General features: G+C 38.5%; 1 protein-coding gene across 9 annotated transcripts in view; it reads left to right on the forward strand.

Moving 5' to 3' along the window:
• KIF16B (kinesin family member 16B) overlaps positions 1-25,334 on the forward strand; it is a 140,573-nt gene that overhangs the window by 88,899 nt on the left and 26,340 nt on the right. For 5 of the 9 annotated variants that reach the window (XM_042461795.1, XM_042461823.1, XM_042461815.1 and 2 more), the window contains 2 exons: positions 6,881-7,003; positions 8,588-8,677. The exons of 1 other annotated variant lie outside the window; for it this stretch is intronic. In XM_042461795.1, coding sequence (XP_042317729.1) covers positions 6,881-7,003; positions 8,588-8,677 — 213 coding nt within the window. Of the gene's footprint in view, positions 1-400; positions 5,517-6,880; positions 7,004-8,587; positions 8,678-25,334 lie in introns of those variants that run through there. 3 more of the 9 variants (XM_042461777.1, XM_042461785.1, XM_042461822.1) reach the window with 3 other exon arrangements.

A 25,334-nucleotide genomic window follows, 5' to 3' on the forward strand; every position in this document is an offset into this window, starting at 1 on the left:
TTCCAAACCCCCCTCCCCAGGTATGGGGGAAAGAGCGTATGTTCAAGGGCAGACTGTAATTGAATAAATTTGTTTCTCTTCTTTTTGTGACTGAGAATATAGGATTTAGTCAGAATTTGCAAAATCAAAAGGAATTCTTTCATTTAGAAATACAAACTAATTATCTAACCGTTAACTGAAATGGATACTGTTTTAAATGCAAGGTGATGGCACAAGGGAATCCTGGCTTTTCATTTTGATACCCAGCAGATCATGGTCAATTTGATTTTGTTTCAATCCTATGTAATTGTGGTTGCACACAACTAAATCCACGTGTAAAAATTTAAATCACAACAGTGTTTCTATTAAGTACACCAAGGTACCTCTCTTGTATTTGTCTTTTTGTTGACATTTTAAACAGAGAAGACAGCACGGGTTGCCCATTTATGGCTTTTTCGCAGTATGTAATGCTGACGACCCTTTTCATAACCTGGGTGATGAAGATGCAAGAATAGAGGTCATCAGTGAGCAGGAGAAATATATAGGCACATTTAATCCTTACTGGAGGAGAGTCCTGCCATTCCACATGAGTCAAGAAAATACAAATAAATACTGGTTCAAAAAGGAATACATCAGAATTCTGTGTAATAGGAAAAATGAATCAAATCAAACCAGAATCATAAAGAACAAGAAAAACTGCTCTAAAGACTGTACAAAATGGCTTCTTCAAACCCATGATGGATATAGGATTACTCATTTGTCAGATCAAAAAGCAGAACTCCATCATTCTGGAAATACAAGTCTACCTGCTCCTTCTTGGGAATGCTGCACCACAGGAACAGAACCTGATTGTTCCCAAGCCCACCATGCACCTTTCTCTGAACTTTTAGCCTCTGCTAGACATCAGTCTGGTGCTTGCTGTTCTCTTTCTTTCAGAAAATATTGTAATGAAATTCCTCAAGTTTCTGAACAGATTCCAAGTCAGCAGTTGGATGAAAGGGCTATAAAGTCCAGCCAGCAACATCTCTCAGATTCAGATGTGGCAACAAAACACATTTACAGCCTGGGACATCTTTTCACCAAATTCTCCAGTTTATGCAATGATGCTAATAGCCATTTATTTAAGAGTAGCTGGTTTTCTAATTCTGTCAAAGATCTAACCAGCTTGTGTGAAAAAAATGGAAAGTACACATGGATGACATCACTTGTTAAAAGCTTTCCATTTGTTAAGAAAATAGAGTTAGGTATGTTTTTAGGCAAGGAGGTTGTTGCCTCTCACAATGCCAGGACCATCTCAGAAAATCATTTGGGAAAAAATGATGCCGTGGAGTTCTTGTGCTCAAATATCTCAAGTGATCTGTGTAGAACTGATCACACTCAGGGACCTAGTAATTGCAGAAATGAAAAAGTGGTGCTTAGGCAAAATTTTGTATCCTTCTCAGATGTGCTTCTGAAATTGCAGCTATATCCTTGGAATGAACTACTTCAGCATCTGATCTGCATCTTCCCAGAAATATGTGCCAAACCCAATGAGTTGAAAGGAATATACTGGATTGCTGTGGGAAACTATAAAAAACCAGGTCCTGAGCCTGCATGCCTAGTTTTACTTGGTTCTCTTTTGTATGCCATCATTTCTTCACCCAGTCAACTGGAGTGCAGTCAGGACTCTCTGGAAATTTTTCATATTCTCCCAGTCACTATATTAACTGAAATCCAAATTGGTTATGCTGGACAGCACATGAGCCTTTTGTGTTCCAATGCAGAAAATGGAATAAAACTATTTACCTATAACAAATATTTCACCCAAAGAATATCCCATGATATACTTAGCATCTTGATTTCCTCATCAGATTATGCTTGCTTAAATCATCCACTATTAAATGGTGATTTGTTAAAACTTTCACTTGATTGGAATTCAGGACTCACTGACTTAGTTTTTGAAAATGGCATGCATCTGTCATGCAATTTTGAGAAAAATTTAGCTGATCTGATTTACTTACTCCATGAGAACATGGAAATCAACAAACCCCCTTTAGGAGAAGTTCAGCTAATACTCTATACAGCAGTGAAGCTGGAGGATGAAATCAGATCACTCATCCTCACGAATACTCATATAGGTCTTGTACAGGAGTACTATGGCCCTCAACTGCTGTATTCCTTCGCTGATCACATGCAGTTTGACAAAATTCAGATGCGTTGTTTAAATGAGCTGAGGTTTGTGAGTGTCTCAGAGAAAGACAATCAAATAAAAATTGACCTTGCATTTTTTCAAGAAAGTAAGGTTGGCAGTGAATCAGGCACGAGTTGGTCTTGCATGTCACAAAGAGAAAAGAATGTCTCAGTGAGATGTGTTTCATCCTTTTATAATATCCATCCTAGCACTCCATTGGATATGTGGAAATTGACATTCAGTTCAAATGAAGATGCCATTACGCTCATGCTGCATTTGACAGGATAGTTGATATGAATGCACTTTACACTTTAAGTACAATAATCAAGCTCTGGTACTTGGGGAAAATATGCAAATAATCCCTAAATATGTCAGTGTGCTTTCAGATATTTCTCAGATGAGACAGATATTCAGTTTTAGAGAAACAGGTTTGCATTTGAAGGAAAACTGTTTTGTCAGAATTATTTTTAAATGTTGGTGTTAAGTGTTAGCATTAGTTCCTTAAGGCAGAGGAAGAGAGATTCCTGTTCTCAGGCTCTCTGGAACCACATGATGAAATTTTTATTAGCCTTCTCAGATGTGCAGCTATTTCATGGGAGAAAAAAAAAAAACCTGACTTCTGAATACATATATGAGGTAATTTAAATTCAGAATACTTTCATGTTTGGGAAAACAGGGCTTGAAGTTTGAGTCTGTATCCATTTTGATTATTAAGATTTGTTCTTCTGTGTTAGTTTGCCAACCTGCAGAATATTTGCCATTGTTAGTACATAGCTTGCTTTTTAATGTACAAATCCCAAGGTGCGTACTGGGATAAAAATAAAGAAAAACTTCATACACTTTTCAGATATTATGTGTTTCTGTATTCCAAATTGGTGCTAGTAAACCACAGTAAGAATCTTTTAAAAAGCAAATTTTGAATACATTTTCAAAGTAAATGAATGACTAAATAAATTTGGGCATCAGGACAGAATTTTGTGAATTTTCCATGGGGGAGACAGCTATTAGCAGAAACAATGAGGGTTTCTGTTCTAAAATTAGTCCATGTATTAAAGAGAAAATTGTTTTGAAATTTATTTGCCTATTACTTGTCAGAAAATTTCCATATTTTCATACACTTAAATCTACCGTGAAACAATCACTTTTTAAATATCAAAATTATAATATCAAGCTAGATACATTGAGTCAAGCTAGAACAGTATCGTACAAATTCTTGCAGGAAAACCTCATTTTATAATGTTGACTTTGCATAATTACAGGGAATAAAAAACTCATACCACACGCATGCATACACATCTATCAATTTAATTTGCTTCACTAAAAATCAGTTCAGCTGCTGATTGCTCAGGTCTTTCCAGTTGCTCACAATCATTATTTTTTTTTCAAACAGTGCCATCATACAGATTAGCTTTTTACTTGACAAAATACTTCCAAAGAACACAAGGGGACTTGGACTAGATATGCGAACGATGTGGGGGGGCAGGAAGAAATATCATTGGGGGCAGTGGCTTCTGTATTTTCCTTCCTAAAGATATAGCACACTAAAACCTTTCAAACATATTCGGAGGTAACTGTGTTGGCCATGCAGCAAAATACAACAAAATCTAAAATTCACTAAAGAGTGATACCTTTATTAGCCAACTGAAATGCACAAAGTACATCATGTAAGCTTTCGAAACTCCACTGACTTACTCATCAGGCAAAAATCTTTTTAAAAAAGCATACAGGAGGAGAATAGGAATGATGATAGAATTACAGACCTACATTTTATATTAGATATTGCTTCTGTTGTAGTTAGGCTGTTCTGGAGGGATCTGAATGCATTCAAAGCCCCAATCCCCCTTCTTGGCCAGGTGGGGACAAGGGACAAAGGGCAATAAAAGATAGGTACTAAAATTTCAACTTTATTACAAACAGAAAAGTAACTTCCCTTGTGATCCAAGTTGTCCCTGTCCTGTGCAAAGCTAACTGCTCTTTTCTTAGACATAAATATTGAATTCCTCAGGAAGTCCTTGTATTGGTGCATCTGTAAAAATGTTGAGGTGCTGTATGGATAAAACTTGCTAGTAGTCCAGATGAAAGAGTTTTACTTTTGCTAGAGGTAAACAGCTCAAAAAGTTAAGTCACAGTCCATTAGATCTCTCTTCTTAAAGTTTCCCTTGTTACAGTAAAAATTGTTATCTTCAAATCCAGGAAACATATTTAGAGATACCCATGTTGACCATCAGCAAAATACAACAAAATTCAAGATCCCCTAAGTTTGCCTAAGAACTACTCCTCCTAACCGCTCCTTTCTTAGGCAGAGACCCTTTTATGGATTTTGAATTTTGAGTATTTTGCTCTCTCCCTACAGATGTACACACAGAGAGAGAGACTCTCCCTTCCCTCTCCAAATTGTGCCCAATGTCAAGAAACTAAACAATTAGAAGCTCAGTTCATACAAACCTATCTTCTTAAGCCCATGAAGTTCAAAATGGCCATTTGGCGGAGGCATTTGATAAAGATCTTGGAAATATCTAATTGTATTAGAAAAGTACACATGCATTCTAACACTGACAGTACTGTACTAGCAAAATGGAATTGTCACGTGCTGCAGAGTCTATAAGATGAATCAGTGGATTCAAATTACAAGAAAAGAGATTCCCATCTTAATAGCAGGAAAAAATTCTGATAGTAAGAGCTGATTGACAGTGGAATAGACTCTCAAGGGTTGTGAAGTTTCCTTTTGAGATCTATGAACAGAAGGTAGATGCCTACCTCTCAGGAGTGCTTTAGTTGTGAATTCTTGCAAAATGGTGCGCATGGACTACCGTATCTACTCGATTATAAGTCAAGAGATTTATGCCCCCAAATTGACCCTAAAATCCCGGGTTGACTTATGTATGGGTCAATACACTAATACTGTTTTAAAATGTCCTGAAACAAGCACAGCCTGATGCCCCACTCTTCATGCCTTGAGACAGGAGGCTGTGTGTGTGTGTGTGTGTGTGTGTGTAAGAGGTTCCCAATCTGATTTGTAAGCCATTCCATTCCATCAAAGAAATACCCCATTTAGCTCCACGTCTGTCCCTCCCCAGTCCGATTTGTAAACCGTCTCTTCACATCAAAAAAATCCCCCCCCGATTTAGCTCTACTTCTATCCCTCCCCAGTCCGATTTGTAAGCCATCTCTTCCCCTCCAAGAAACTCCCCATTTAGCTCTACTTCTGTCCCTCCCCAATCCAATTTGAAAGCCTGCACTTCCCATCCAAGAAAAAACCCCTTTAGCTCCATTTCCTTCCCTTCCCAATCCAGTGTTAAAACCTTCTCCAGCACCAGGGAAGTGGTGTTAGGTGGTTGAGAGAAGGAGGGAGGGAAGTAGTGTTTTCCCCTTTTCCATCCTTTGTTATAGCCCCCCAATCTTTTAGCCTTGACTTATCCATGGGTCATATCAAAAGCCAGGATTTTGACCCTGAAACCTTCCCTCAACTTATACATGAGGTTGACTTGTGCATGAGTATATACAGTGGGCACTTGTTATGGGGTTTGGTTTCAGGACCCCCTATGGATAACAAAATTTGTGTATGATCAGGTCCCGTTAAATATAATGGCACAACAAAATGGCGTCTCTTATATAAAATGGAAAATCAAGGTTTAATATTTGGAATTCATAATTTTTGGACTATTTTTACGTCGTGGATGCTTGAATCCACAGATTTAAAAATCCGTGGATAAGGCGGGTCAACTATACGTAGTTAACTCTTGTTGGTGGCTTCAACCCAATGATTCTAAATTCTGATTGTGGATTTCTGAAATTGCATTTTGATCCTCTTTCCCCACCACATTCCTTTAGAAATTAATTACATCTTACTTCTAATACATAGAAGACAGAGAACACAAACATAATAGGGTTCCATTCAGAAGGTGTTTGCATGATATAAATAAATACATTCTATATTATTTTATTTCTGATGATAATGGTTATAAGTTATGTAATTGCCCTTCTACAAATAGAAGGACTTCTCCCATTTGTAGAAGGGAGTACAATGGAGACTCCCATTCTTGAAAGGAGTGCTTCATCCTCATCACTTCCTATGCTTTTCTGAAGAGCTCACTAATTTTACAAAGCATGGGATATTTTTGATGGGATATTGGGGCAAAGATGACTTAGCAGAAGTCATTTCCTTTCTCTTTTGCTAGCAAGAGTGTCCCATGAGTGGAGCTTTGACTACATGGATACAGAGGATCAAAGCTTCTGTGCTTCTGTTGTGAATTTAGACAATCCTATCAAATATTTATTGTTTGTGGTTAAAATTGCAAAAAGAGTAAGCAACATTTTGCAATGCTGTTCTCCATTTATTCCTCTGTACCATAAGGAAAAGGAGCCAGCGTGGCATAGTGGTTTGAGTCTTGGACTATATGACTCGAGACCAGAGTTTGAATCCTGGCTCAGCTGTAGAAACCCACTGGGTGACTTTTGGCAAATCATGCTCTCTCAGATTCAGAAAACCCGATGATAGGTTGACTTTAGAGTTGTCATAAGTCAGAAATAACTGCAGAGCACATACCACCATAAAGAAAGGTTTGACCGTTCACAAGAGGATTACAATTTGGTTTGTCTTAAGTCCTTCATTTATACAATCTTATTTTATTTTACTTTTCTCTCAGATAACATATCCTGTCCTCACAGAGTATTGTTCATGGAGTGATGCACGTTTTAATTTGTTCTTCCTTTTTGGTATTCATTTGATAGCGAATGATCTATCGCTCTGTTAAAACAAGCCCAGATGATCTAAAGAATCCAGTTAAAATTAGTATTCCACGCTATGTCCTTTGTGGGCAGGGAAAGGATGAGCATTATGAATATGAAATAAAGGTAAGGTTTTTCAGTGCATATTTTTAAAATTAAAGCTATTTTTCCATTTCCATTTGCATGTTGTATGTTTTCTAGAGGGAAAAGCAGCCATTGAAAGAGAAGAGTAAAATTTTCTGCTACATTTTGTGCCTTACTTTTTCTCATTTTCTCTTTGTGAACATTCCTTGAACCAGTGCTCTTGGGCATTCTGTTGTTGGCATGGAACATCAGTAGTGGGGAATGAAAGTCACATTCTATTGTAACCACTGGATGGCATCGTCTTAATGCACTGGCTCCCAAACTTTGGATCTCTAGGTGTTTGGACTTCAATACTCCAGCCAGCTTAGCTATTAGGAATTCAGCGAACTAAAGTCCAAACTTCTGGAGGACCAAAGGTTAGGAACCACTGTCCTGGTGGAAGATTCTTCTACAAGTGAGGGTATCCAATTTTCCCCCCAGTATACTCCACCCACCTAGCCACAGGTTCCCCAAAGTATTCCTCTGGAGGAGCCTCTGGAACAGAATAGAATATGACATGGACTAGGATTGGGCTGGAGAGATTTCTGTGCACAGAGGAAGTCAAGGAGCTGGGTGCATTTTTGGGGGAGAGGCTTTGAGGCTAGGGTAGGGACAGTAGTACAGAAAAAAATTCTGGTTTCAAGGAGTTTGAAAAATGCAGTTTTAGAGCCAAGCGCTTTATCACTGACTGTCGCTAATGTAATTCTCTGGATTTTTAAATACTATTGAGCCTGTTGTGTGGCCCTAGATCTTTTATAATCCTGCATTAGTGAGTCTATTTCCTTCCCATGTATTGAATTGACAAATGCTAGTATATTTGTTATCAAAACAAGAAAAGGGTAACATGTTCACTACAATATAGTTGTGCATAGGGTGAAGCCAAATTCACAGAAAGAGCTGATGGCAAAATACCTATTGATTTTCTTGAAGCTGTATCATAGAATCATAGATCAGTTGTAGAGTTGGAAGAGACCACAAGGGCTATCCAGTCCAACCCTATTCTGTCATGCAGGAACTCTCAATCAAAGCATACCCGACAGATGGCCATCTAGCCTCTGTTTAAAGACCTCCAAGGAGGGAGACTCCACCACACTCCACTGTCATTTCTCTGTAGTGTGATTCCCATGGAGTTGTATGTGAATGGCAGAATGATGGGTGGGCTTAATTGCAAGTCTTCCTCATATACAGTTGGTACCCTTCCTCCTATTTGGAGGGACAAATCCAAAACTGTTTGCCCGAATAAATCCTCACAAACAACACTCCTCACAAGGTTCAGTTGTTTATCTGCAGCCCACAGCAACATGGAATTATGGAGTTACTGCTGCTTCCATGCAGCTATGGCTATGAGTGAAGAGAGTATCCTTGAATGCAGAGAAGACAAGTTTATTATTTTCCTAAGTCTTACTTGTAGCTTAGCATTCCTCCATGCTCTCCTTCAATTACTCCTGCGAGTAACAGTTTACCGATTGGTGGGGGATGAACAATTAAAGGCAAAAGCATTTATTAGACACCAAATAAATGTGTTTATCTGAAAATGAAAAGTGTCTTTCTCTTTATTAACACTGTTTTTCTACCTTTACGTAACAGATTTCAGTCCTAGGTGAAACATGGGCAGTATTTAGGCGGTACAGTCGTTTCAGAGAAATGCATCAAACACTAAAATTAAAATATCCAGAGGTGAGCTCCCAATACATTTTTACTTGTGTTTCTTTTAATCATTTCAGTCTGTGTTGATAATGTAAACAGATAAGCTTTTTCATTTGCTTCTCAAGAATTGGTTGCATTTTATCACAGATGGTTCTCACTGTGTCTGAGGTAGGAGGTGTTAAAAGTTGTTGATTGGTTGGCATTATTGCTTGCTGGGAGAATGCTTTAAAAGCTTTGCACATAAAAAGTATGCTTAACTAATTTTGCAGCAAGTTATAGATTTCTTGAGGTTTAAACCGGACCCTTGTTTGACATATGAGTGTTGTGAGTAGTCCCCTCGAAAATGTTTTGAATGGTGATAAATTTATAAACCAAGTTGGTTTACTAATGTGGATACTGTATGTTCTTTCACAATTAGTAGGGTACCTTTTGTCCAAGAAGGTGAAGCAGGGCCTCTTCTCAGCCAAATAAATACTTGCATACCTGGCCCATTCCTTCAGAGCAGGTTTTCAGGGTCATAGGAGGTTATAGGGGAAGAAGCTGTTATTTTCACCCATTTCCACCTGTGAGATCATTGTATTCACATAGTACCACTCTCTGCAAAACTCAGGATCCATCCTGTTGAATGTTTTGAGATGTTACTCTGCTATTTTATTTTTATTGTATTTTGGAGTGTGGGCAGTAGTAACTGGCACAGGATCATCGAGTAACCTTCGGGGTGGGGGGGATGGCATTTTTCCTTTGCTCTAGTAAACCCCACCTCACCATTCCCTTCTCCTTTTGTGTCGTGTCTTTTTAGATTGTAAGCCTGAGGGCAGGGAACCGTCTATTATCCCCTCTGGTGTAAGCCTCCCGGATTCCCAGTGATTGGGCGGCATATATTATTATTATTACTATACAGTGTGTATAGAGCCATTGTACTGTCTTTTCTCCTCTATGGATCTGAAACATAGGTCACCTATAGCCAGCACCTACGACTCCTTGAACGCTTTCATCAGCGCTGTTTACGCACAATTCTAAATATACACTGGACTAACTATGTGACAAATGTTGCTGTCCTTGAGCAAGCAGGGATCACCAGCATTGAGGCCATGCTACTGAGAATGCAGCTGTGTTGGGCAGGACACGTTTCTAGGATGAATGACCATCGCCTCCCAAAAATAGTATTCTACGGTGAACTCGCCATGGGACAACGTAAGAGGGGCACCCCAAAGAAGAGATACAAGGACTCCCTGAAACAACATCTCAGGCTTGGCCAAACTGATCACCAACAATGGTCTGCCCTGGCCTCGCACCAGGAGGTATGGAGATGTACTATCCACGATGCTGCAGCCTTTTTCGAAAGCTCACGGCGAACGAGTCTCAAAGAGAAACGACAACGCAGAAAGAACCGCAACCCGGAAACATCACCCAAGGAGACTTTCCACTGTGCTTTCTGCAACCGGACCTGTTTATCCTGGATTGGACTTTTTAGTCACCAGCACGCTTGTACAAAGCGCGGGATGAGTCCTTTCTGAATCTTCGCTCGCGAAGCAAAGCCAGAGAGATTATTATTATTACTATTACAGCACCCTGGTCTAAAATAGAATGAAACGTGGTTTTAGAAGCCACCTCTGTCATTTTGTTTTGACGTGTAGAAGAAAAAGCAAAACAGTTGCTTGTTCTCATCTCCATCCGTAAATGCAGTCTTTACCATGTGATAGGGTTTTCGTCTGTCATTGTGGAAGTCCCAGAGTGACAAAGGTGGCTGTCTTTTTACTGGCACACCTATACATCCACTGGTATTGCAACTGCGTCCTCTTTGCAAGACAGTTCCATTATCCATTAAGACTGAGGATAGTTGCTTGGAGGTTTTTCTAGCCTTTCTTTGACATTTCCTTCCCAGCTATAATGAAGTTAACTTCAGGGCATTTGTGAATTGCTGCTTTCCTTGATGATTTATAGTAATTTCCCTTTGAATCCCCTCTTGTACTTCTCTTGTTCATGTGCTCTCATAGCTTATCTTTTTATATGTATTTTAGAGACCTAAAACTTCCAAGAAATTAAAGGGAAATTTAAAGCAAGAGTGGGGATGCTCTATGACTAGCATGGGAACACACTACATGACCAAGTAGAAATGAAAAGAAACCATATACAATTGGCTCTTCTTATAAACTGATTTTTAATACACGGATTCAAGCATCCATGGTTTGAAAATATTCAAAAAGGTATAAATTTCAAATATCAAACCTTGATTTTCCAATTTTTGGAAGGGACACCATTTTGCTGTGTCATTATATTTAATGGGACTTGAACATCCACGGATTTTGTTATTCACGGGGGATCTTGCCTCCCTTGCCCGCCGCTTGTCCCCCCTTGCCCTCCTCCTCCTGATAGGCCAAAGGCCTCTTGCCCTCACGTGAGAGGACAAAGGTCCCGGCGGCAATCGGCAGCAGGACCGGGCTGGGGCCGGTCCCAAGGCCTCGCCGGGCCGGATCCGGCCCGCGGGCTGTAGGTTGCCTACCCCTGGTATAGTGGCTTGGGCATTGATTTACAACTCTGGAAACCAGGGTTTGGGTTCCCACTCAATGACCTTGTGCAAGTCACACTCTCCCAGCCTCAGAGGGAGGCAAAGGCAACCCCCCAAAAAACGTACTTTGCCAAAGGGGGGGGTAGGTCTAGGGTTTGATTTTTTAACTCTATTGTAATTTGTTGCATTTTATTGTTGTAACCCGCCCGGATTCTTTGTGATTGGGCGGGCTAGAAATAAATCTATTATTATTATTATTATTATTATTATTATTATTATTATTATTATTATTATTATTATTATAACCCTTAGGATCATAATAGGTTTCTAACTTGAAGACACACAGCATCAAAAACAATAATAACAACAATTAATGGTCCATAAGTGGAAATATTTCAAAGTGTCCTCTGATTTCAAAATATGAGACCAGCTTTGGAGAAAATGCAATTTGATCCAGGCTGATAGCTTTTTAAAATCCCATCTTGACAACATTTATAATTAAAGAGTTTCACTATTACCATATGGTTCACTTTGAAAATTGACCTGTTCTAATGCCACCTTTAAAAAACCATAAATACTGCACACTCATAATATTATTTTAGTAGGACTATTTTTCACAGTTAATCTTCTGACTCCAGATTTATATTTATTATAAACACAAAGATGTATGCTTGCTTAATATATGCTGTGTCTGCTAGAGGTGAACTTTATAGCTCATTAGTTGTTCAGTTCTGGGCTATTGCCTCAGTATTTTTAATTTGAAACTGCATTTCATGTTTCTGCCACCACATTCCCAAAAGAAGTATATTGAAATATTGATTTATTGGGGAGGTAATATCCTAACACTTTGAAAAGGTGAACTGCTGCCATCTTGCAGTTATAAAATTTGCAGTGTATAATTTTGTTGACTCATGCATATGAGATAAATAAACTGTTATTGATAACCAGAAGAATGCATCGAATCAAAATATGGGCCATGTACATTTCAAGACAAATCTGACTGCATGTAAAATGTTGTCAGTGTAAGCACTAAAGAGTGGGTATTAATTATGCATTTGATATTAAATCATCTACCTTAGAGGCTGATTACTTCTTGACCTTGTAGCATGCTGGATGCAAATGGTCCTTGACAATACAGTGTCAGTGCTAGAGCAGGTATGGGCACTGTGTAGAATCAGTTTGTGCTAAGATGAGCTCCAGACGGAAATAAATGAAATAGCAAGGGGAATGAAGTGTTCTGTTGACTGTGGTAATACACTGTAAATATAAATATAAATGGTTATGGGAAGTGCAGTTAGGCATGGATATTTATTTGATGTAGATACTTGGACTTTTTCAACTCAAGTAAACAGAGTCTAACAGGTGCTGCTCTCTCCTAGAAGGTTGTCTTTTTACTAATACAGCCTATGTCTTTGAAATGTATTTTCCTGCAAGTACATTTTAAATTTAGGCCTAATTAAAGAAAGATAGCTTCCAGACTTTCAAGTCTTTTTTTGTTTTGTTTTGTTCATAACAACTAGTCTTTTGAGTGTTATTTTTGTTGGGAACAGTAATAAGGCTTCACTATCCTACATCTGAACTCTGCACTATTGCTACTGTTTCTCACAGTCCAGTCTCTAAAATATTTGATTATGTGGAAAGATATGTGGCAGCAGCAATGAACCAAAAGTTTATAGAAACTGTATCTCTGTGTCCATGTGTCTCTGCTAAGGTTTAGCCAAATGCTTAAGAACATCTTAATCATGGCCTGGGCAAATGAGCTATCATATCCCTGTTGCAGCATAAATCCATATTTGCTAATATATATGTGTGTGCGTGTGCGTGTTTATTGGGCTAATCTCTGAGCATAGTGAATTGTTTTAATATACTGCTGTTATGTCTTGAAATAATAGCCTGGATATGATACTGATGATGGCATACGGATCCTATGAAATAGATAAAGTTAATAAGATTAAGGAAAGAAATACGGTAGTCTTCTTGATGTGAGATTACTATTAACACATGTTGTCTTCCCTCACACTTCCGTAACTTATAGCGGCTTTTCCCTATGCCCTGAAATGATTTTAACTGTTTTATAATGTGGGTTTTTTTTTCTTTTTGTTATTATGTGGATTAGTTTAAGGATGGGGGATATTGATTTATGTATTTTATTTATGCATCTTATGTTGTAACCCACCTCGATCCTTTCGGAGGGGTGGGATATAAATTAAACCTCTTCTTCTTATAATTATTATTATATAGTGTGTACAGTATGTTCCTCCATCAGAAGCAGATTTTGAGATGGATATGGGATGCAGAAGCTTGTGAACTGCCAACATTAAATCATGTGAGAAATGCTATTATTGAGAGGGCTGAGGAGATTTCAGTGTGGGGTTTTCAGTGTACAGCGCGCCTGGCCAATTGTGGACTTGCCATCCACAAATCTAAGTTTCCATGGATGGCAAGCCCCAGCTTTTTCAATGGGGACACGTGCACATGGCTGTGCATGCGGGCGCGAGCGTGAACATGCACATTCACCCACTGAAAAGAAAGGGACTTAAAGTCCCACATATTTTGCTACTTGAGATCCCCTGTGGATAGCAAGGAAAGACTGTATGTGCCATATGAAAGATGATATTTTGGCATTGGGTTTTGTTACTAAGATTGGGCATATTCTCAAGTAACGTTTAATAACATCGTTTTTGTGAGCTTTCTGGTTCTCGCATCTTCCTCTGCAGTTGGAAAGGAGGTGGAAAATATGTTAAATGTGAGACTTTGGTACTTAAGGATTTATTAGAAGAGAAGCTGTTGGGTAGAATTCACTGGTTCAGTGTGTCCTGTTCAGAATATGTGTTATCTCTTTCACTAGCTTTACAGTGCAATCTATTGAAACAGAAGAAACAGATTTGGGGTGTATCAGCTATTGCACCTGCAGCACTTTGACTGACTCCTATCTTTTTGAGCTGCAGATACCATGTCCACACAGGCACTCATGGGTCTCCAGATAGCCAGGATGTCTGCATTTAAAAGTAAATTCTGGGTAATCTACTCAGATTACATTCCTCTCTAAGCTTGGTGGAAGAATCAAAAGAGAAAATTATAGGCATCATTATATAAAAAATGAAAAGCCACTTTTTGTAGGTAGCCTTGATGAAGAATATTTCTAGACAGTGTTCAGAGTTTTAGATGCTTTTGAGATGTTGATTTTAAAATAATTGTCAAGTGCATTTAAGTATGATGGAGCTTTATTTTTATTTCATAGCACTATAACTGAGTGAGAGACTTTCCATTCCACCATCAATTTTAAAAGAAGATTGTTTATATATATCACTTAAGGCCAGAAATCAACCATAGGAAAGCACACATTCCAAAGGTAAACATTTTCAAAAATTTCAAAGCATACACGCACAGTGTTTAGAAAATAGATGCTTGTAGCACTATGCATTTTGTTTACAGCTAGCAAAGCGCATAATGTGTTCATAAATATAGCCTTCAGCAATGTACTCATCTGCACAAAGATGGCAAATCAAACATAAAAAATAGTTTAGAATGTTTTAAGTAGTGCAGTTTTTTTAAAAAAAAAAATACAGTGTCTACTGTGAACAAAATTTTGGGCTTAAAGTGCTAACTTTTTAGGTTCAAGGAAAAGCTAACAGTTAAATGAAAAATATATAGTTAGTAAACGGAAATGGAACATATGAACATAGCAGTACTGGGGGTGAGTGACTTAAAATGGACAGGAAAGGGCCACTTTGAATCAGACACCTACACAGTGTTCTACTGAGGGAAAGACATGAAGAAACAGGATGGCTTTCATACTAAGAAAAGATATGGCAAAAGCAGTCAGATGATACAATGCAAAATCAGACCAAATCATCTCAATAAGACTCCATGGAAAACATATGAATATCACCATAATTCAAGTACATGCACCAACCACAGAGGCAGAACAGGAAGAAATAGATAGATTCTGTGAAGGTTTACAGGACGACAAGCTGATCGTAGGAGATTGGAATGCCAAAATTGGAAGCAAAGAAGAAGAATAAACAGTACACAGATTTGAATTAGGCAAAAGAAACAAACCAGATGAGCGTCTGATAGATTTTTGTGAAGCCAACAACCTATTCATTGCAAACACATTTTTCATACAACCAGAAAGAAGATTATATACATGGACATCACAAAAACCAAATAGATTATATAATCGGAAGTAAAAATGGCCAAGTTCCATACTGGCTGCCAAGATTAGACCAGGTACCAACTAGTAACTCTTTTTTTCATTTTGAATTATGGTTTTCAAAAAGTGAAAAGCACATTCAGAACTGATTTACCATTGTTTCCCTCTGTGCAGTACTAACAATATAGTGCGCCTGTGTCATATGTGGGCGCGCCTTACGTAGCTTTCAGCATATGCTGAAAGCCACTCTGGGAAAAGGGGTGGTGCGCCCCATAAGGGGTAATGTCATGTGCGCCCAAGCCCCATTCATTTAAATAGGGCTCGAGCATACATGAAATTCTCCTTACATGGGAGGGGGGGGGTCCGGAACAGATCCCCCACTTAAGGGAAGGGTAGACTGTAGTTTGTTAAAGTGACACTACCATTGTCCCTGAGGGATCCTCCATCAGTGCCAACCACAATATTGCTGCTGCCCTGTAGCTTTCCCTCATTCCTTGATGTTCATCTGGTTCCTCAGCAAAAAGTCTCTAGTTTGGGAGACTCTTCCAGTAGCGTTGTTACCGTCAGCATTACTTCTTGCTTCCTGGAAGCATGCAATACCATCCCTGTGGAAAGGTCAGGGCATGATGAAACTCTCTACCATCACTATGTTAACCTATTACTGAAATCTGATTCTGGCATCTGGGCAGCGATAAGATAAAGCACTCCACTATGCATAAGATTTTATCATGGTTTAGTTTGTTTGAATGATGGTTTCCTGTGTGGTTTTATGAGGATACAGACTGCAGTTTCTATTCCTTTTCTAATATCATTGTTAGAATAGAACACACATCTCTTCCCTGAAAATGTCCCTGGTTTGAGTCCAGATCCTTTTGATGTCGTGTCCCTTCAAGTCATTTACAACTTAGGGCAATCCTAAAGTAAACCTATCATAGGGTTTTCTTAGCAATATTTTTTTTTCCAGATTGGTTTCCCATTGCCTTCCTCTGAGATGGAGAGAGTGTGACTTGGCCAAGGTCACTCATTGGGTTTCCACAGCAGAGTGGGAATTCAAATCTTGATCTCCCAGAGTCCTAGTCCAGCACTCAAACCACTCCACTATGGTGCCTTTCCAGATCCCTATACACAGAAACAAACAGCATAGACAAGTCAGTTTACATTCACCAGATACTGGGTTAGAACACTCAAAACCCTCAAAAGTTTAGAGAAGAAAAGTTTATGAAGCCGTGGGTTAAAGCAGTGTGTTCCAAAAGCTGTTTCAAGAGCCTTGTTGGACTATGAATTGAGGGGCGAAGTGTAAGAAATAATGAGTTTCCTCTTCCTTCTCTATCTGTCTTGAGCAATGGAAATAGTTTTCCTTTTTCTCTTATGGGAATATACTGTGTAATAAATGGAGAGCCAGAAAAATATTATTGAAAATACTATTGAAAATACTATTGTACAATCCTGGTACTTGCTTTGTTTTTTAATTGGGAAACTGCTTTGTGAAATTTCTTTTCTTGACTTTGTGCCTATTTCCTAATTTCTGATGATAGAGATCTAATTGTTGATAAGATTTCCTTTATTTGCTTCTTCTGGCAGATAAGAAATGGTAGTGATTTGAGTTTTAAATAAGGAACAAATATATATGCATATAGTTGAGTCCCTGTACTGGGAGGAAGGCAGGGTATAAATAATAATAATAATAATAATAATAATAATAATAATAATAAATGAAAAGAAGCGTGTCTGTGTTTGTGAAATTTCTTTTTTTTTCTTGTTTGTGCATATGAAATTATGTATGTTGATATTATAAAATTTGAAAACTATTTCTTTTTTTAAAAAAATTAAGCAATGGCTAGGCTTAAACCATCTCATGCTCCTGTCTGGCTTGTCCTGGAGGACTGCTTCTGTTGACTCACAACAAATTAAACCTAAAGGAGAGTTGCTTGTTTGCTTGCAGGTATATTTTTATGTGACAGCTGCTATTTTACACCTTGGGACTTGCTATTAATTCTGGAACGTCAGAAACACATCCATCCCATCAGCACTAAGAATTATTGCTAGCCTTTGATGAGATTTCATTATTAGCATTTCTCAGAGGCAATGGTGACTGAAATTTACAGCAGTGTTTGGTCTTACAAGATGAGAATGTTTCATAAACACTGCCAGATGTTACTCAGCTGAGCTCTTGTGCATCTGGAAAACCATTTTTGGAAAGAACTGTTAATGCTGTTAGAACCTAGTGTTGTTTATCAGAACCTAGTGCTGCTATATGTGGAAATGGACCTATAATGTTACTATACGTGGAAATAGACAGCCTTGGTGACAGGCCCCAGGTTGAAAATGCTACTGTTGAATGGTAGGTTGGTGAATGGATAAACAAGTGACATTCAGGATTTGAATCTGGATGAACATGACAACTTGTCCTGTATTACAGAGACCCTAGCCAGTGTGTATGTGTGTTAATTTCCATCAGTTTTGCCCATCAGGTTTTTCTGTGCAGCAGCAGGTAAGACCTGGTGGACAGGGAAGTAGAATTGTAGTGGTTTATCATTATTCTCTCTCCTTGGCCAGTTGCCTTCTCCCACAGTCTGCAGGTTTTGAGTCTGTATACCTAAGGGTGGTAGCCAGCATAAAATAGGGATTCTGCTGGTGTACTGCACACACCACTGCTCAACAGTCTCCCTTCCTGAGCCAGGGTGGTCTCAGATTTAGTGTTGGAGTCTCAGCAGCTGGCAGTGCTGGAAGACTTCAACATCCATTCTGAGACTGCCTCAAGAGTGGCTCAGGACTTCATTGCCTCCATGACAACCATGGGTCTGTCCCAAATGGTATCTGGCCTTACCCATGCTGCTGGGCAAACTCTGGACTTTGTTTTCTGTGATGCACCCACAGAAAACTGTGATAGTGATCTTGGTGTGGAGGAACTCTCCACAGTTCGGTTGTCATACCTGGTCAAGTTCAGACTCACTGGGACTTGGAACCTCTGAAGGGGTGGGAGATCAGTTAGGATGGTCTGTTCCAGGAGCCTGATGTGGTGGCTCTTACTTCTCCAAGGATCCTGTCCACATCATCAGACTGCACAAACTGAAATTAACACTAAGCAGGTGCCAGATTGTTAACTGGGGCAGATTCACCCCTGTTGAAACAGCTCCACTGATTACCAGTTTATTTCCAGGCACAATTTAGAGTGCTGGTTATGACCTATAAAGGCATTTAAAAAAAGCTGGTCCAGGACTAGCCCATTTGGCAGACCGTATCCTCCTGTCTGAGCTGGCCCAGGCTCTGAGATAATCAGGAGAGACCTTTTTTCTCTGAAATAGTTTAATTCTATTTTAATGCTCACTTTTTGCATGCTTTAATTATATTGTTCTTTTTTTTAAATTAATATTTATTAAATTTTTCATATTTACAAAATATGCACTTCATAAACAGCATTTCTTCTTCTTTTTGATTATTTTAACAATAAAATGAAATATAACTGAACTTCCAATTGATCTGCTTGGTTTTTGAATAAATAATTTAATTGTCTCTCTCTCTCTCTGGCTTTGCTTTGTGAACGAAGATTCAGAAAGGACTCATCCCGCGCTTTGTACAAGCGCGTTGGTGACTAAAAAGGCCAATCCGGGATAAACAGGTCCGGTTGCAGAAAGCACAGCGGAAAGTCTCCTTGGGTGATGTTTCCGGATTGCGGTTCTTTCTGTGTTGTCGTTTCTCTTCGAGATTCGTTCGGCGTGAGTTTTCGAAAAAGGCTGCAGCATTGTGGATAGTGTGTCTCCATGCCTCCCGATATGAGGCTAGGGCAGACCATTGTTGGTGATCAATTTGGCCAAGCCTGAGATGTTGTTTCAGGGAGTCCTTGTATCTCTTCTTTGGGGCGCCCCTCTTACGCTGACCCGTGGCGAGTTCACCATTTGTCACATAGTCAGTTCAGTGTATATTTAGAATTGTGCGTAAACAGCGCTGATGATTTAATTGTATTGTTCTTTTTAATTGTGAGCTGCTTTGAGTCTCAATTTTGGAGAAAAGATGGGATAATGGCGATGATGATGATGATGATGATGATGATGATGATGATGATGATGATGATGATGATTTTAGTGTTACCATTTTGACTTACCACATTTTGGGGAAAAGATGGGATTATTATTTTTGCTGCTACTACTACTACTACTACTACTACTACTACTGTGTTACTATGTTGCCGGAGAAGTGGGCAGAAGCTGGATAAATGTAATATTTGGCCAAGTTTCAGATCAAAATTTTGCTTAGATAGGTTTAGGCCAGAGAAAGTTAAGTAACTTCAGGCCTGATTAAATCAATGGTACTGTACTTAAGTGCCCCCCAAACTGTAGACCAGGACCATCTAACAAAGTCAGATGTTGCTGGTCTCAGTCTGCATTGAGGAACTCATGGCTGCGTTTTCTTTTTCTTACCTTTTTTTAAAGTCTGGTTGTAAGCATGCTTTTTCAAATGCATGCTGAACACTATGTAGTTTGGTCTGTTGCTTGCACATAACCAGGAATGTCGTAAAACAATATAAAAAGCAAAGCTTCACCAGGATATCAGTACAAGAATATTCAAATGTAGCAACCTATATTAACATGCTACAAGGTGGTTGAATTTCTTCCTTAAGAGTCACAGAGACTCTTAAAATTAGTCATATGTGGAAAATCTACCTTTAGCACTGGAAAATGGTGGAAAAAACAGGAGAACCTTGGCTAAAGACCCCAGGATCTTTAGGCTCTAGGTCCAGATATCACTGTCCCACTTTTCAGAGAGTGGGTTTCTCAAGCAATTTCCTCATTACACAAGATCTATCCCAGGCTCAGCAGATTTTGACACGTCGTATAAAAGATATTGATATTCAATATTCTTTATCTTCTGCTCGCAGTACCTGCTCTCCCATTAGTTTAGGGCTACAGTTCAATTTTGAGAGGGAGGCATTTTATTTGCAAAATCTGACCATCTCAAAATATCGAGCCGTGTTCACCAAAGCAAGATTTAACATTATTCCCTCAGCCATGCTAGAGGGTCGCTTTAAGGGAACCCCCTACCATGAACGGGTTTGCCATTGCGGCGAAGGCTCTGTTGAGTCTCTAGAGCATGTCCTATTTTCTTGTATCCTTTACAAGGATGAGAGGCTAAGATTAATTTCTCCTCTCCTGCTTAAGTTTCCTGGTAGACCTAACAACTGGTACTTGGAGTACCTGTTAAATGATTCTAAGAAAGGCAAAACGGAAGTAGTGGCAAAGTTCCTTTTCTCTGCTGTCAAAACACGTAAGATTATGATTCAAATTAAATGAACAAGTCTTGTCCTTTGCATCTTGAATATCCAAACAAATACCCATCTTGGTCTTGTGTTTTATGGTTTAGTATTATTCAATATACTTGCGAGTGCTTCTGTATGTGTGTGTGTGTGTGTGTGTGTGTGTGTGTGTGTATATATACACATCTCATGAGTATATTCTGAATATTTGCTTTATAGTTCCATTTTAACAAGTTTTATATGTTTTAAATGTTTTATGTGTTTTATACACACTTTATTGTCTAATGGCCTGTTGGCTGAAATAAAGACACTGTCCCACCAAAAACTCCTTTTAAAAAATGTTGACTTCTGCTAGTGTAGAGAGTGACACACAGGTCACCCAGTGACATAATGACATTGCTGAGTATCACCTGAGTTGAAATGAATTGACAGGAGCAGTAATTACATGTCCTGGGAGTACTATTCATACTATAACAGTACTTCTCTTTAGTTGACTTCTGGTTAGGAATGCTATGGCATACGGGAATAAATTTAGTTCTATAATAAATTTTATATTTGTAAATAGCTTCTCTCTTTACCAGTCCTAATTTTATTTTCCTTTTTGGTAAGCAATTTAAAATCCAGTTAAGGCTACATAGTGTTTATAGCACTATAAAAAGCTTGCATGAACTTCTAAATTGCACTATATGTATTCACTTTTTATTAGCATTCTGCATATGAATGCTACCACAGTATTCGTAATAAACACAATGGTACAGTAATTTATCATATTATGTTACCTATTGTGCCTGATATTACCAGTGTTTACTGCTGTATCCAGCTATATCCAAAAATGGCTCCGGGGAAGGAAAGATACCCCCTAACCCATATAAACTTTTTTCTGCTGAATTTAATTGTTTCTTTAATAGCATTGGACACACTGATGTTAAAATAATGAATAAGTTTTGGTGCCTAGATTGCCCTCAGAATGCCCATACGAAACTGGATTAGGATTCCAGTAAATTATTGCTGCAAAAAAATAGGCATGCTGTCGTATCTTTTCTGTTAATTGGAGAATCTATTCTGTAAGGCAAATACTGCATGTTGTTGCTAGCCACATTGTTAAGTCTGTTGTAATCAGGAAAGGGAACTGAGGGAACAGTGCCCTGTGGCAAAACAAGGGAGAGAGTACCTAAAGGTACCAGGCATGTGGATAAGACAGATTTTTCCCCTCAAGAATTTCAATAAGTAACCTGTGGGCAGGATGCTTCTGTCTCTTTCTGGATGCACAGCAGCCTGCATTACTTGTAGTCTAACTATCTTTTCAGGTTTGGGCAACTGAAAATACATTTTACTTTCTCTGACTTGAGAAAATTGACTGGTCTGAGAATGGAGAAGCCATGAGATGCCTGAATGGGGCTGAGGTCAAAACAGCTGCATAGTGATAGAAGCAGGCAAGGATTGTGAACAGAGATACTTCACTTCTCCTGATGCCCACTTACTCATTGACTCTTTTTAGGATATAAAATGGGCTGTGAATTGCCCTACATAGAGTATGAAGGGACTCTGGGAAAGAATGCAAGAGAAAAGCCAAGCCCTTTAGTTCTCACTGAGATGATCAAGTTTAGTATTCCTTTAGATTGTGGGAATGGGGGGCTTATTTTAGTGGATGCCCCCGATACAGAAACAGCAGTGGCATGTACCTCGATCACTAGCATATTATGCAGAAGACAAAACTAGGATCTTTTGCTTTAAGAATTAGATTTTGTATGCAATATTTTCTATTTAGTGACAGAAGAATGTATCATTGTGTGGTCAGATGTAATGACCACCTCAATGAGCCATAGGGCATATTATTATTATTATTATTATTATTATTATTACTACTACTACTACTACTACTTTGTTTTTGCATGCAAACAGTTACTGTCTTTGAAAATTAATGGTTTCCCACCTTGGAAAAAAAATGACTCAGCAGGTCAAAACGCTTTATAAAATGTAAGAATACTAAGCTGCCAAAGCAGACTTGTTTGTTTTAACTAAAGTTGAGCAGACTATCTCTACCTGATTTACGAGCCATTTAGTAAAAATGTGGAGAGCCCACTGAAAATCCTTTGGCTGTGAATATACCTTGTATCAGTGTCCATTGTGAGGGCAGATTTGTGGGCTCACTGCTATAAGCTGCAGATCCATCCTTGGGAAGCTATGTGGCGTACACTACGAGCTGTTATGCTGGTGCAAGTAGATCATAGGTTCAAGCCCTGAGATTCTGTGTTTTGCAGATAAAGCCAAGGGAGTGATTTATGGAGGTAGAGGGAAATCCCTTTTCTGATTGAAATGCGTGTTTCAGGAATATGACTTGATCTGTAACTGGCAGTGCATTTCAACTCCCATACATACAGTTTGAAAGAAGTCTTCAGTTAAATTATTTGCCTTAATTGGTTTGTAGTGTGTGTGTGTATTTGCTTTATCTGTGACCTGCTTCAGAGCTGTTTGCTATAAAAGTAGAATTTCCACCATTCACCAGGTTTTGCCTTTCTTCCCATGCCTCTTCTGAGCTCTGTAGAAACACAGGCAAAGGCTATTTTATCCTCAAATAAGTTACTGAAGAATTTTCCTGGAGAAGAAAGATGAGAGACAGCTGTCAAATTTCCAAATATACAGTGCTACTTCCAACTTGAGAACAGCTTTTTGCCTACTTCCTTTACTCTATGAGTTTCAGGACTCCTCCAGAAGATGAGGCTTGAGTTTAAACTTCAAAAACGTGAAACTAGGACATATTTTTCCTGTCATTATTAGCTCAAAAGTAAGTGAAGCAGCCCCTGACTATCTACAGAATGAGACCACTTCTGATTGTTCTCATATCTGACATAGAAAACCAGGACAAAAGATTAAAAGTCAGGCACACCACTTGAAAAATTGAAAGAATTTAGGGCTATGAACGTAAAGAGACTCCAACACATTCGCTCACATTATTTTAATATATTTCACCATGAATTCTAAAAGTACTGCACAAAAAGCTAATGATGACAGATTAGAAATGTTCTGCTTCTCCTTTAACAAAAAATATATCAAAGCTATATTGCTTATACTAAAACAGACTTTTTCATTTTAATTAAATATGAAAAAGTATTATTTTTTGTAATAAACAGGTGACTGTAGGAATTTGGGTGCTTATTGTCGAGACAGTACCCCTTATGGAATAGAGAAGATTTTGCTACACTGCAGTTTATGTAGGTCTGCCCTTCATGATGACCTCAAAACTGCAGCTGGTCCAAACTGTGGAGCCCTGCCTCCTTTTGAAAGTAGGGAATCGTGAACAGATTCAGCCTTTACCACATTGTCTGCACTGGCTGACACAGTTCTTCCAGACCTATTTCAGTATGCCACATTTAACTTTTGAAACCTTCTGTTTCCTGAACGCCATACAACTTAGAAGCTAAAATGTCTTTGCCTATATGAACCCTACCAATAATCACATTTCTTGAATCAGTACCTGTCCAGTTTTATGTCAGTGCACAAGGCAAGAAGCCTGGTAGAAGCACAGCCGACAGTGTAAATGTGGTCTGAGACTGTACCCTGTACCTGCTATCAGGAAAGGATGCAAAGCACACTACATCTTAGTGTTTGGCTGATCAGATATTACAAGATTGTTGCACAAAGCCTGAGCTATTAAGCACTACTTCTTTTTTGTTTTAGTATTCTCTTTTCTTGTCATCTTAAAGATTGCTTTGTTTGCTTGGAAGCTACCTTGGGTCTCAGTAGGCCTTTATATACCTGTAATTTGTTTTAGAAAAAAATCCATGAAGGAGAGAAATCTTAGTGGTTATACATCATACTCTATTAACATTTAAGACTGCACTAGTATTCTAATTTGCTTCTGAATAGGCTCCATTCAACAAAATAAAATGCATGGGGTTTCACTAGAAACATTTTACAAAAGGTCTTAACAGATCAAGCCTCTTGAGCAAAGGAATACACTGATTAATATTTCTCTTTCACTTTTATTTAATATACTGTACTTGCTTTTGCTGGATTATATGATACCATGGCCAGAGTTTGGGAATAAATGGTTAATTAACTTGTTAAATTATTAACTTGCTTAGTTTTTCCCCCCTTTCTAACATTGCTTGACTCACTAGATCTTCTGACTGATGCTGAAGTTAGTATCATACTTCAATAGTCTTAATTATTTTTAGAATATTAGACTTCATTAGGGTGGATGGTTTTTTCCTGACAGATTAAGACAGCATGGCAAAGAAGAAGGATTAGAACTTGATGCAATGCATTATGTGGCTTTTCTGCCAGGCAAGCTAATCTTGCCATGTCATATTTGTCTTTGATAATGGGGAATGAGATAGTTCTGGAAACCTAGCAGAAGTATAGCTGTGAAGCAATTAAAGAGGTGGGATTAAGGACAAATTGATGAAGAAGAGAAAAGGAAGAAAAAGAGTGAATAATAGAATGGAAGAAGGAAATTATTTGTTTGTTCTGATCTCAAGCAGTCATGGACCTTACACAACTATAAATCTCTTTAGTCCTGAAAGGCTGGTACTCCCCTACCATCACTGACAATGACAAAAAGAGCATTTTTGAAAATACAAGTAATAAGTGGCCCAGAGGTCATCAGTGATATCTACTGTACCATCCTCTGTAAACCACTTACTCTATCCTGGAAATTTAAGCAATAAAAAAAAATACAGTAGTTCGCATACATTTAATATCCTGCCCACAAGGATGACTGTAGGAGACCCTTCTCTCTCTCCCTTTTCTGTTATGTCTTTTAGATTGA

This window comes from Sceloporus undulatus, chromosome 1, assembly GCF_019175285.1.
Source record: "Sceloporus undulatus isolate JIND9_A2432 ecotype Alabama chromosome 1, SceUnd_v1.1, whole genome shotgun sequence".
NCBI lineage: Eukaryota > Metazoa > Chordata > Lepidosauria > Squamata > Phrynosomatidae > Sceloporus > Sceloporus undulatus.